The sequence below is a fragment of the Carassius auratus genome, chromosome 32, assembly GCF_003368295.1.
Source record: "Carassius auratus strain Wakin chromosome 32, ASM336829v1, whole genome shotgun sequence".
NCBI lineage: Eukaryota > Metazoa > Chordata > Actinopteri > Cypriniformes > Cyprinidae > Carassius > Carassius auratus.
The window spans coordinates 6,276,217-6,290,586 of record NC_039274.1 but is presented as its reverse complement, the minus strand read 5'-3'; the positions used below and the strand labels follow the sequence as shown (position 1 = coordinate 6,290,586).

Sequence of the window (14,370 nt, the reverse complement as noted above, 5' to 3'; positions counted from 1 at the left end):
AATATTCTTGAATTAGAAATATTTATTCATTAATGTGATGTTTTAAAAGTCAACACTAGTAAATGATAGTATAAAGAAAATGACATTAAAGACATTGCACAATAAATTAGCAAATATACTGAATATGCCAGAACCAACAATTGCTGCAGTGCTCCACTCATGTAGGAATGAGAGAACACTTTAGCAGCAGGCAGCCGACCCGCTGGTCGATCCAGAGCTCATTTATGTGCTCTCACTGAATAGCTGACTTGCCACAAACTATAATGAGATTGGTAAACGGAAAAACAGTTCATTATGGAGGAGAGATTGCTGTGTGCAATGAAATTCCTGTATAGCAATAAAATACTTTTGTAGGCAAAACTTTGTAGATAAAGATCTTTTTGAAAATAACCCATCGATATCGATATATGACTTATCTTTTGTAGCGGTAAGTGGAGATATCTAAACTGTTCATTCTATTCTCCTGCATTCATGACACTTTTACAATTAAAAGAGTGTTACCACAAAAGAGATTTATTTTGAATATCACTGGCTACAATTCTTAACATAAAACTCTTATAGAATATAAATGCATAATTTTGATTCAAAGTTTTGAAAGAGCACATTTTTGTGCGTGTCTGTTTTTAACTAGTGTCAAATGGTAGACATGTTTGCAAAAAAAAAAACATAATAATAATAATAATAATAATAAAGTAAGAAATAATATGCTGAAACAGGAGCGGTTTTCATTGTTTTATTTAGATGTACCATAGGATGTTATTTACATAAATACGTTCTGAGGGTGTGATAAGAACTCTAATAGGGTCACAGCCGGAGGGTTGGGTGGGGGGGAGGGGGTTACTTTGCTGGTTTGTCCCCAGACTCCAGTTTAGGAGCATCTTTAGGCTCGCGGTATGCAGGGAACGCTTCCCATGGACTGTTCAAGTCAAACTTACGGAACTCCTGGGCGAGCTCAACAGGTTCAGCCACAACCCGCTTCACTTCATCATCATAACGTACCTGACGAAGAAGGGGAAGAAAAATATTCAACATTACATGATCCACACCAAGTAATGTTTAAAATCAAAACATTAATAGCTCGATACCTTGAAACACACTACTATTTTAATAATTTTGAAAGGAGTCTATCAAGTTCAAGGCTGCATTTAATTGATCAAAATACGGTAATATTACGGTAATAAAACAGTAATATTGTGAAATATTATTACAACTTAAAAAAAAAAGGTCCTATTTTAAAATATTTTTAAATGTAACTTATTCCTGTGATGGCAAGGCTGAATTTTCAGCAGCCATGACTCCATTTTTCTGTGTCACATGATCCTATTGAAATCTAACATGCTGATTTAGTGCTGAAGGAACATTTCTTATTCTTATCGATATTAAAAATAGCTGTGCAGTTTAATATGTTTGTGGAAATCATGATATATTTTTTAAAGATTTTTTGATGAATAGCAGCAGCATTTGTAGTTTAACAACAACATTTCTGAGACCAAGAAACAATATTCAGTAAACAGTAACAGAATTCATATTCAGTGCATTTACCTCGACGTATCCAGACAAAGGAAAGTCTTTTCTGAATGGATGACCTTCAAAGCCATAATCTGTCAAGATGCGTCTCAGATCTGGATGGTTTGCGAAGAAAACTCCAAACATGTCCCAAATCTGTAATGAAATATCAGCTATGCTGCATGATCTCATGGAGCATTGACAAGACATTCACAGACATTCACAGACATTCACAGCAGGTGGGAAGAAGCTCAGGGGCTTCACTGCATGAGCACTGAAGCTTGTGTCTGAGTATACCGCAGACAAAACAGACGTCTATTTTTATAGTCTGTAACACACAAAGCTCAAAACTTGTTCATGAAACCTCAGCTGATCACAATAAGACACATACCTCTCTCTCATACCAGTCAGCTGCCCGGTGCACAGGCACAGAGGAGTCAAGAGGAGTCAGCTCATCAGTGTAGGTCTTCAGGCGGATACGAGAATTATAACGCAGGGACAGCAGATTATACACAATCTGAAAAGGAAATAATTGGATTATCAATCCTTTGCAGAACAGTTTCTGAAATGTTTTATTCAGTTAAATGGATGGGATTTTTCCATGCTAATAATTTCTCCCATCCAGAGTATGCACCTTTGTATGTTATTTTTACATAAATATATTAAAAATCTAAATCAAATACAATAAATAAAACACCTCGAAGCGGCACTGCCTTGTAGGGACATCCACGGCTGTCAGGTCAGTCATGTTGTGGAACTGAGCGTTTGTGTGATCCTTCAAGAAGGTGAGAACAGGTATAATCCCTTCTGGGTGGATCATTACCTCCAGCTCATTAAAGCAGGTCACCTACAATTCAAACAAAATGCTGTAAATGAGAAAACCATTTCTGAGGAACTGCAGAGTGCATATTCAATATATTTCACAAATTGGTCATCTGAAATGGTGAATTTGAGAATAACTGACCTGAACTTGTTGCACATATTTGGGGAGAATCTCTGCAATGTATTCTCCAAACTCTGAAAGCTGAGTGTGTGTGACTGGATCCTTGGGCCTAACAGTAGCTAAAGCAAAAACACATTTAAACATCAACAGCCCGCCCCGTTAAAAAACAATCACAAACCCAATTCCCCAAATCTACTCACGTCTGGTTTCAGTTGTCGTTGTTCTTGTCTGGACAACCGCGGGGCTCTGTCTAGCCACTATGAGAGATTGATAGAGATTAATGCAGTTACAGCTTCAGATGGAACATCAAAATGAGTTAAATTAGTAGCTTGTGTCTGACCAACTCAAAATGAATAATTCCTGAAAATTTGCAAAAAATAAAATAAAAATCTTTCTCTCTAGAAGGGCGATATGTGAATTGAGAAGCATGACTTGCATAATTGAGGTTATAAATGTAATCAGTCGACAATGTTATTATGATGGAGCAAGAGGAAAGGTCAACAGCGGGGAACAGCCTAACCATAGAAGAGTGGGTTGTAGATCCTGCAGAGTGCTCATAATGGTGATTACGTAAATAATTAGTCACAAAGTGGACAGTGCTGCTCTTGCTTATTTCTTACCATTTAGACTTCTTCCAAAACCGCTGCGGACCAGTCGAACCAAGGAGGCCGCCATCTTTTCTCCCTCACCGCGTCGTTCCTCGCGAGATCTGCTGACGCTGACGGTGCGCGTGCGTTCCGCAGTGCACTGCTGCCATCTTCAGGCGGCACGACCACAGTCTATGGGCACGACCGAGCCTACTGTCTATCATAGACTGTCTATGGACCAAGCCCTCTTCTTCTTCTTCTTCTTCTTTAGGGTTTATCGGCAGCTTGCATCCGTTATTGTTGCACTACCACCATCTTCCGGATTTATTTTCCTTTAATATCCATTTACATCATATTCTTCTCATCAGACCTGTTCTTGTTAAAAAAAAACTAAAATATTTCCTCTGCTTTGTTTATTCTCCTCACTTTGCAGTATTTCCCTCATTCCTGTCCCTATTATTCCAACTTTTCCTAACTCTTCCATCATATTTTTCCTCTGTTCTTCATATTGTTTGCAACTCAACAACACATGCTCTATAGTTTCTGCAACCTGACAACAACCACAAAAACCAGTTTAGCACCCAGCTTTCTTATAATGTGTAATGTGCTATTCAGATTACTATGACCTATCCTTAATCTTGTCATAACTATTTCTTCTTTTCTATTCGCTCCCCTATTCTTCACAACCCCTAATTTATTTTGAATAGCATACAAATGTCTCCCTTTAGTTTCCCTGTCCCACTGATTTTGCCATTCTCTAATGGCTTCTTTCCATACTACACTCTTTCCTTCAGACTTTGACAACTTAATATTTACTTCAATATTCTCTTTTTTAACAGCTTGGTTAGCTAACTTGTCCACTCTCTCATTACCCACAGTGCCAATATGAGCAGGAATCCACATCAGTTGAATCTCATAGCATTTTTCCTTCATTCTTGTATTTCCTTCCCTCTTTGATTAAAAATGTAAACTGCAGATCCAGTCTTTCCTGTTTCTGGATCCTTTGATCCATCTGTATAAATCTGAACATACTCTTTATATTTAAAATCTATATCTTTATAAAATTCCGCTGCCAGGTCTGTACTATTACTTACTGCTTTGACTCGAAGTAACTTAAGATCAACTTCCATTGTTTCAAGCTTCTATACCGGTAACCGAGCCCTCTATCTCTGTTTGGGCTGATATTTGGAATAATAGTCGGAAAATCGGTTTTTAAGTAGTTAAATTGACTATAAGACAAAATATAAATATAAAAAGTTTGCATATGTGTTTTATGCCTTTTTTTCATATTTGATGCAGGCTTTTAAATTAAATAAAATGTATGCATTTAGCAGACGCTTAAATGGACAGTGCATTCAGGCTAAACATTTTCAACCTATCATGAGTTCCCGGGGAATCGAACCCCCAACATTGATAACACAACCGCTTGATAACACAATGCTCTACCAATTGAGCTACAGGAACAAGCTCATAGGCTATAACAATATAAATTGGCAATTTGATGCAGTTGTATGATGCAGAAGTAATTTCGAAATTCTGATTGTAGTGTAAATCAATGAGATTTTGAATAAATGGCCTTTTTTCATACTAATAACATGTTAATTATCAATCCATCAATCAGAGGGAAGAAAGCATGTAATACATTAAAATGTATACAATAGGTGTTTGAGCAAAATTTTGATCATGTTGATAATGTAAAGCCACTAGAAAATCATGTTTCAAATATGGAACAGTACACCTTTCAGGGATAAAACACTGCCCTCTATATTTCACTAAAACAGACCATCACTGTTGTTTGTAATCATATTTATTAAAATGTATTCCAAAAGGTCTCTCTCTGTTTCATTATCGTATTTAATCATATAAAATTCATTAAATGCATAGGCTCTTGGGATTTCCTTATTTATAATTATAAAATATCATGACCTTATACAGTATATAACATGCACAAAGAAACATAACACCAATTGCCAGATGCAGTCTTTTTAACAACTCCTAATACAAAGAAGCCAGCTAGAAGCTCAGAGAAAAAAAAAAAAAACATAACATCACTAAATAATTAATATTTTTTAAATTCACTCAGGGTTCCCTCACTCTTTAAGTGATCATTTTCCATGGCTCTGAAGACTTTTCCAGGACATCTTCAATTTATTTATGGCGACAATAAAAGAAAAGGATTATGCCTTAATATATTCATCTCTACAGAAGTCTCTAAAAACATAGTTTATGGCCATGCCTTAAAAATGAGCTCTTAATTAAACATAACAAAAATAATTTCCAGATCTAATTTCAGCAATATATATATAAAAAATGTATTTAATTGCTGGAGACGGTAATGTTTTGTATTGGTTCATTTATCTTGGTTCATTTCTCTTGGTTCATGTCAAATTAATTTTGATAAAGAAGTCACATCTGACTATAAGTCGCAGGACCAGCCAAACTATGAAAAAAAGTGTGACTTATAGTCCGGCAAATAAGGTACTTGAAACTTCCAGACAAGTTGGAGCTGAACTCTGCAGGACACTGGACCTCCAGGACCGAGTTTGGTGACCCCTGGACTAAAACTTCTGAGGTTATAGAAATAACAACAATATTGTTTTATTCACAGTGTAATCCAGATGGATGTTATTATAGCTTTAGGTCTGATTTTATTTACAGTACACTGATTATTGAAAGAATATATAGAAAAATATGCACTCCAACAAGGAAAAACAACTTATTAAGGCTCTACAATATAACAGAATTGGCATTATTGTCAGCATTTGTACACTCTATCTTCTAGCTGGACTCTGAAGCGCACACTTGCTTGTAGTACTCCTGCAGAGTCTCCAAGTGGGCTGAGCGGATCAGCACATGAGGCCGGACTGAGGCCAGCACCTTACAGGCCTCCTCTGGACTCCAACAGTGCAGCTGTGAAAGCAAAACAAACATTTAACACATGGCTGTAACCACTATAGACACTGAGAACGACAATTCAACAATTATATAGGGACAAACTGCCCCCTCCTCCTCAATATTTGATATTCTTATGCTACTTTGCTGCACTCCTTTACCAACAAGATCTTTTTGTTTTTAGGATGACAAAAAGTTTCAAAGTTAAATTTTTTAGGGGTGCTAGTGGATTTGCGCATCTTCTCTATTAACAACAGCTCTGTGTAGTAACAGCTGCTCTATGTGAAATCACGCACCTGATGGAATTACCAGCTGATTAGAAAACCGTCTTTACTGACGAGATGCGCATAATGATCGGCCGATCGTGATCGGAGCACCCCTAACATTTTTAGTCTGGTCTGATGTAATAGCACTCATTAAATTTTTAATGTTGTCTGAGTATTAGTTAAGATGTAAGTAGCTAAACATTTAATATAACTGTGTTACAATAAAAACTTGCAGTAATATGCATTAATACAAACAACTTGACTTCACTGAATAATTAAATTCCTTTGGATAAGGACTCCCCCTACCCTGTAAAAAAGGAATAAATTAATATAAAGAATATACTGTATGTCTCTCAGTGGAATTGTGTATGGTTTATTATTAAAAAAGGAGAACTTAAGCGTGGGTATAAAAGTCCCTTTGAATTCTGCATATTTGGGTTTTAAGTAGTGAAGTGATCAGCATCACATGAACTGACCGATATCATTTTTTCCTCTCCAGAATTTTCCACCAGCAATATTAAGAGACAAAAGAAATTTAAAAGAAATTTAAAAAAATGCAATCACACAATGACAAATATTATTCACAGTGGTGAGCTATGACATAGAGCTGGCTTTGTTATTGTATGCAGACTCCCATGATGAGTGTGTATGTATATGAAGTGTATATACCCACCCTGATGAGGTATGCGGCTGCAATAGTTGCACTGCGTGAGCGGCCAGCCTTGCAGTGGATATAGACACTGGTGCCCTGCTCTCGATGTTTCAAGACGAAGTCAACACCCTTGTGAATGTGCTCTAGGCTGGGAACACCTGTCAGGTCCACCGTGCTGAGTCTGATCTGGTCAACGCCAACAGCTCGCCACTCCTGTTATATAACCAACAGAAGAAGAAGAAAAACATCCATAGATCTAAACTGACATGTGATTAGTTGGTAATGACTGACAGAGCTGGCAGATGCACTTACCTCAGCTGAATTGCAGAAATAGTTTGTCTCATATTCTTCATTCATAGTAATAACTCCTCTGACTTTCTCTTTTTGGACCAACTAAAGCCAAACGAGACAAGAAGCGTTAGGTCAATCCTGAAACAAGCCTGGATTTTGATACTGTGATATTTTATAAATATAGTAGGTATAATCATAATTATCATATTGGTAATTATCATACTGTAAAGCTACATATCTTACCTCCTCTGTCATTGACCTGAATGGAAGAGCACCAAGAATGACAGTAGGATCCACGCGGTTATACCAATGCCTGGAAGTGATCTTTTCCATGACAACATTGTAAGCGAGTGTGGGATAAAATAAAGTCCTTGCTAAAACACTCGCCATTGTTCCTCATGTAAACGAACAGCATGCACAACTTCAAACGCGTCACAGGAATTTCATTCTCACTCTTCTTCATATTCACTTCACATGAAGAGCTTTTTCTTCGACGCATGTTAAGATCCTCAACAATGCCATCTTCTGTTTTGGAGGTTAATTTGTTGGACACGGACTGTTAAAGGGAATAATTCACAGAATCAAGAACGCCTTTAGCCACTGACCAGATGTCATTGATACCGAAGAAACACATTCTGTGAGGAGACTTATTAAAGTCATGGCTTACATTTGTTAGAGTCTCGTGTCATTTTGCAGTTTATCGTGCATTCGTGTCAATGTTTATGAATGAACATCAATGAATCTATTTCATTATAATCTACACTTATACAAAGGACTACAGTGTAAAAGAGGCAACAATGAACACCGGCAGTATGTTAAATAAAAAGGAGATATGTGTTATGTCTTAGTTTATTTGTAATATTCTCAAACGTGCACAGTATTCCAGTAGAATGCAATCCTCTTTTAAGGATAACACCAGTATATGGACACCAGTTGTACAATTTTGTTCATGTAAAACGTGGTTAATGTCCTTATTGCAGTGTTTGTGTTTCCTTATGATTGTGAATGCTATTATATTGCATTTTAATATCAAACCCATAATAACACCAACACAACTGCACAGACTGCACTAATGTGTTCACATTAACCAGCCTGCCAGTTACTATCATTTGACGTTTATCTCTCCATGAAGACCTCTTGTATGGGAGGCCCTTTCAGCATAAAAACGTCCCAGCGTTACTCGTCGTAATTATATTTTTACTAGTAACAATTCAATTAAAGAGCTCTATAATTTAATTTTTACTAGTAACAATTACAATTATAGAGCTCTATAATTCAATTTTTACTAGTAACAATTATGATTGTAGAGCTCTCTAATTGAATTATAGAGCTCTGCAATTGTATTCTTACTAGTAACAACTGAATTAAAGAGCTCTATAATTCAATTTTTACTAGTAACAATTCCAAATAGAGAGCTCTACAATTCATTTATTACTAGTAAGAATACAATTGCAGAGCTCTGTAATTCAGTTGTTACTAGTAATAATCCAATTGCAGAGCTCTGCAATTCCACTAGAGAGCTCTCTAATTCAATTGTTACTAGTAAAAACTGAATTATAGAGCTCTCTAATTGTAATTGTTACTAGTAAAAACTGAATTAGAGAGCTCTTTAATTCAATTCTTACTAGTAACAATTCCAATTACAGAGCTCTATAATTGTATTATTACTAGTAGAAACGCCTATTCATGAGATGCAAAACAGATTGCAGATATCCCGCCTACAACAGTGCATTTCAAAATAAAAGCCCTGTAGCGTGGTTCTAAAGTATCCTGAAATATTTTACAGACTTAGGTAACATTAATCATGTTCACATTAAAGCAAAATTAAGATGATGCCTGAGATGAATATTTGCAGTGTTTAGAATTGATATGCAATAATAGAATGATTGTGTTTGTTGTTTAGTAAAATAGAAAACATTAGGCCAAATAGTCTTAAACTTTTTTATAAATTGTGACTCGGGGTTAAATCTAGCCTAAAGTTTTTTTCAAGTTTTTTTTTTTTTTCTTCTTCTTTTTTGCTCCAGGTTGCAATATTGTTTTATATTTTGCCTTCAAATAAGCTTATGCCTGTTGTGGTTGCATGTGTTTGTTGTTAAGTAAAATGAACAAGAGAACACTGAGGAATTCTGACTGTGCATTTAACTGTTTTGTATATATAAATATATATATTATCGTTAGTCTCATATCATAATTGATAAAAGTTATATTTCAATGTTTTTGGTAAACAAGAAAAAAAATTTTTTTAGAAATCACATTGTTATTTTTTATTGATATTATAACAGTACATTCAACCAGATGTGTGAACAAGTATGCAAAAAGAAAAAGATCCATCATTAAATTGCCTAACCAATAAAAGTGACTTAGGCAGAATATGCCATGACTTTCTCTTACATATAAAATGGAAACATAACAAAACTTGTTTTACTCTCCTAAATGTAACCAAGATGTGTAACTTGTGAACCCTAACCAAGTTGTTTCTTATTAATGTCTAACCTTAACCACTGTTTTCCTTTTCCACCCTTAATCAAAGTTCCACTTAGGTGCTGTGCAAACATAACGAAAGTTTTTTTATTCTCCTAAATATAACCAAGATGTGTAATTTGTCCTGATGGCAGTAATGGGATGGGACTGTAGGCAGTCCAGAGAGCCATTCTTTCAGGAAGGTCTGGTCAACATCTGATATGGGCACACATGGGCCAGTCTTGTTGATCTCGGGTTTACACGGATCAGTTTTGGATTTTAACCATGATCCGATGGTTCTGGGGGCGATGCAAAGTGTTGAACAGAAAAGATTCTTACACACAGGTAGTTTACGTCTATCTGCCAGTTGCAGGTAGTATAATAGGGACGTTGTTCTCCAAGATGCAACACCACCTTTCTTCTGTTTTATGGGCACATTTTGGACTAGAGTCTGGATATACAGCTTGTGTGTCTCCCAGAAAGGCATGGACCAGAAATTGTTGAAGATATCTGTTCCATGCTATTCAGTCAGTTTCTCTGACTTTAAGCAGTGATGTGATGTGTAGGGTGGGCCCATGGTCTTTGGTGGTCTCTCCTGTCCCATTGGATTCTTCTAATTCTCCCCCTTAAGACGCTTCTCCTTTATCAGCTCTCTCGTCCACATATCTGGCCTTGGGCGCCTATGACGTTGAACAGCAGAAGTTTCAAGTACATCTCCTGCATCTCCTTCACTGACAGCTCCTTGAGCTGTGTCTGTATCACTACCATTATCTGGGCTGTCATCTTTCTCATAGTCCTCATCCAAGACAGTGTCATCGATTTCACTATTTGACGATAAATCAGGATCTGATTCTGCTCAGGAGGCTTTACTGGCCGTTTCCTCTTCTATTTGTTGCCACATGTCTACGCCATTACCTTCTTTCTCTGATCTGCTCTCATCTAAATCCTCCAACTCCACTACATGGGTATCAACTTTATTTCCTGACATTAAAACAGAAAATGGAGTGCTGTTGAGTATTTTAACACAGTAAATCATGTTAAATTCATAGGTCCACTGCAAAAAATAAAAAATAAAAAATCTAAATCTTACCAAATACTTCTTATGTCTAGTCAAAATGTCTAATTTATATAAAAACTATTTTACTTTTTTTATTTTACTATTTTTACTTTTATTTGCATTTAAAATAAAAAGTAAATGCTTGAAAAATTACTTCACTTTATTTTTTACAGCATCTTTGCATATCTGAACCCTTTCCAGCAGTGACTGTATGATTTTGAGATACATCCTTTCACATTGAGGACATTTGAGGGACTCAAACACAACTATTTAAAAAGATTCAAACATTCACTGATGCTCCAGAAGGAAACAAGATGCATTAAGAGCTGGGGGGTGAAAACTTTTGGAATTTGAAGATCAAGGTAAATTGTACTTAATTTGTGTACCGGGAAACATACAAGTATCTTCTGTTGCTTAAGAAGGGCAGAACTAAATGGAAAACAATTATATTTCAACAAAATAAGAAAAATTTGGCCATCTTCATTGTGTTCAAAAGTTTTCACCCCCCAGCTCTTAATGCATCTTGTTTCCTTCTGGAGCATCAGTGAATGTTTGAATCTTTTTAAATAGTTGTGTTTGAGTCCCTCAGATGTCCTCAGTCTGAAAAGATGCATCTCAAAATCATACAGTCACTGCTGGAAAGGGTTCAAATATGCAAAGATGCTGGAAAACTGAAGAATCTGCAGGACCTTAAAGATTTTTCTGAAGAACGCTGCTCAGTTTAACTGTTCAGAACAAACAAGGGACTCATGCACAACCATCACAAAACAGAAAGACAGTCGAGGATCATCAGGTAACAGAACACAGTATATATAACTTTTGAGTGGGGTTATTTTAATAATTTCAGCAATTCTTTTGTCTTGTGGACTAAATGTTAATATCTTTTATGTACAATATCTAACTCAGGACAGTACTAAATAAAAAATAACATGCATTTAGTATGATCTCTCTTATTTTTTGAAAATTACTCATATTTTCACAGATTCTGCAAGAGGTGCCCAAACTTTCGATCCCCACTGTAAATGCATAAAAACTATCTTGTACTATTATGATCATTATTATTATCAATATCATTATTATTATTATCATTACTATTACTATCATCATTATCATAGATTTTGGAATTTTATCATAGACCTTTCAGTGTCCCACATTATCACTAAAGAGAAATGAAATGTTGGGTTTAATTAAAAATATTATGTCAACAGGTTCCACACAATTTGATTAACTAATCTCAACAAACAATAATTTAGTTCATTTTACAAAAGATGTTAAAGTAAACTAAAATAACAAACCTTAGTAGAATCAACAAATAATAATTCAGTTCATTGTACATGAAAGTAATAATTGATGATGTCAAAGAAAAATTAATGATTCCACTTCAGAGACACTGCCCCCTTCAATAAGGATTTAGTAAGACTGTAACACCGAATCCATAAATATGAGTGCAGTCATCCAATACAACTCCGCTTCTTAATTAAGGTTCATCAAACAGACCACAAATACACTTCTTGAAATGCAATGTTACATTTCCCACAACTTATTTGTGTGATTTGTTCTAAATTACATTAGAACAATTTCATTAACTCAACTGTGATCTGTTATTACCCAGGTACCTATCTAATGGTGCTACACTTCTGCAAGAGGGTGACAGAACAACAAGTACCCATAATACACTGCAAAGTCCTCAGCCAATGAGATTCAAGTCTGTATTGGTTTTATTAATCTGTTACTTTTATGCAACAGTTATGTTGGCTGAACAAATCATTTTTAAGTAAAGCTGACAATACACACTTTTTTGTTGAATGAACTAGACTAAATTAAGTTCACATTGTTAAAGTAAATTGGCAAAAGTGAAAGTAAATTTTTTTGAGTGTAGGAAGCACCAGATTGTTTTTAGACAACTTGCACTAAGAGCACTAATATGTCTATAATTTCTTTTATGAATGTGTTATCTGCATTTTCTCTTTTTATTTTGTTAGGAGACGTCCTGGGGTTTTTAAAATGGTATTGTGTTTGAATTTAATGTTTTGGCTACAAATCGCAGATATTGCAGACTGCTCAGCCCTGCCTCTCACCGTGTACTTCGTCCATGTCAGCTGGGGGCGCCAAAGTTTCCCGCCTGCCTGTTTATATACCCCAGTTGAATATGCATAAGGCACGATTAGCATAATGATATGTCACCGATTACAGAGCTCTGTAATGCAATTGTTACTAGTAAGAATTGCTATTGTAGAGCTCTGTAATTCAATTTGAACTAGTAATATTGCAATTACAGAGCTCTCTAATTCTAATTGTTACTAGTAAGAACTGAATTATGGAGCTCTGTAACTTAATTCTTACTAGTAACAATTCAATTAGAGAGCTCTGTAATTTAATTATAGAGCTCTATAATCAAATTGTTACTAGTAACAATTGAATTAGAGAGCTCTATAATTAAATTATTACTAGTAAGAATTGCAATTAGAGAGCTCTGCAATTGAATTCTTACTAGTAATAATTTGATTATAGAGCTCTATAAATGAATTACAGAGCTCTCTAATTGAATTGTTACTAGTAACAATTATGATTAGAGAGCTCTGTAATTCAATTGTTACTAGTAACAATTACGATTAGAGAGCTCTCTAATTCAATTGTTACTAGTAACAATTGAATTAGAGAGCTCTGTAATTAAATTAGAGAGCTCTGCAATTACACATATCTTTAATGTGTATTTTTACTAGTAATAAATCAATTGAAGAGCTCTGTAATTCAATTGTTACTAGTAAGAATTCAATTAGAGAGCTCTATAATGGTAATTGTTACTAGTAATAATTCAATTAGAGAGCTCTATAATTGTAATTGTTACTAGTAAGAATTCAATTAGAGAGCTCTATAATTGTAATTGTTACTAGTAAGAATTCAATTAGAGAGCTCTATAATCATAATTGTTACTAGTAACAATTGAATTAGAGAGCTCTGTAATTGTAATTGTTACTAGTAACAATTCAATTAGAGAGCTCTATAATCCGAATTGTTACTAGTAACAATTGAATTGCAGAGCTCTATAATTAAAAATGAATGGAAGTCAATGGAGACATATGACTAGTAATAAATTAATTGTAGAGCTCTCTAATTGGAATTGTTACTAGTAACAATTGAATTAGAGAGCTCTATAATCATAATTGTTACTAGTAAAAATTCAATTAGAGAGCTCTATAATTGTAATTGTTACTAGTAAGAATTCAATTAGAGAGCTCTATAATTGTAATTGTTACTAGTAAGAATTCAATTAGAGAGCTCTACAATCATAATTGTTACTAGTAAAAATTGAATTATAGAGCTCTATAATTGTAATTGTTACTAGTAAAAATTAAATTATAGAGCTCTTTAATTGAATTGTTACTAGTAAAAATATAATTACGACGAGTAACGCTGGGACGTTTTTATGCTGAAAGGGCCTCCCATACCTCTTGGGCTTTTATTGACTTGAATGACCATGACCATGTGAGAGAAGCGCACATCACTTCCTTAGACAAGGGGGGGCGCTTTCTAACCAATTGCTTTTAACTATTCTTTTACGTATTTATATACGAATTTTCGTAAAAGACTAATATATATTTTTTATTATAGACGTGGCTATCAATGTTTTGACACCAAAAGTAAATTTTTAACCAATCCATTGCGACAAAGGCTCCACCCCACTCCCCTTTTAATAAATGTGATGGTGCATGCAG

At 35.0% G+C, this 14,370-nt stretch overlaps 2 protein-coding genes across 2 annotated transcripts; both read right to left on the bottom strand.

Moving 5' to 3' along the window:
* Positions 1-719: 719 nt before the first annotated feature.
* On the bottom strand, positions 720-3,216 carry LOC113051441 (NADH dehydrogenase [ubiquinone] iron-sulfur protein 3, mitochondrial-like). Its single transcript, XM_026215195.1, has 7 exons — positions 3,070-3,216; positions 2,650-2,706; positions 2,471-2,568; positions 2,204-2,353; positions 1,898-2,023; positions 1,543-1,662; positions 720-999 (listed from the first exon to the last, which is right to left on the bottom strand). Exons 1-7 carry the CDS (start codon positions 3,122-3,124, stop codon positions 838-840), a joined length of 768 nt encoding a protein of 255 aa, XP_026070980.1. The 5' UTR covers positions 3,125-3,216; the 3' UTR covers positions 720-837.
* Positions 3,217-5,667: 2,451 nt separating this feature from the next.
* LOC113051440 (phosphatidylglycerophosphatase and protein-tyrosine phosphatase 1-like) lies at positions 5,668-7,636 on the bottom strand. Its single transcript, XM_026215193.1, has 4 exons — positions 7,381-7,636; positions 7,159-7,239; positions 6,868-7,059; positions 5,668-5,946 (listed from the first exon to the last, which is right to left on the bottom strand). Exons 1-4 carry the CDS (start codon positions 7,525-7,527, stop codon positions 5,815-5,817), a joined length of 552 nt encoding a protein of 183 aa, XP_026070978.1. The 5' UTR covers positions 7,528-7,636; the 3' UTR covers positions 5,668-5,814.
* Between the last annotated feature and the right edge of the window lie 6,734 nt (positions 7,637-14,370).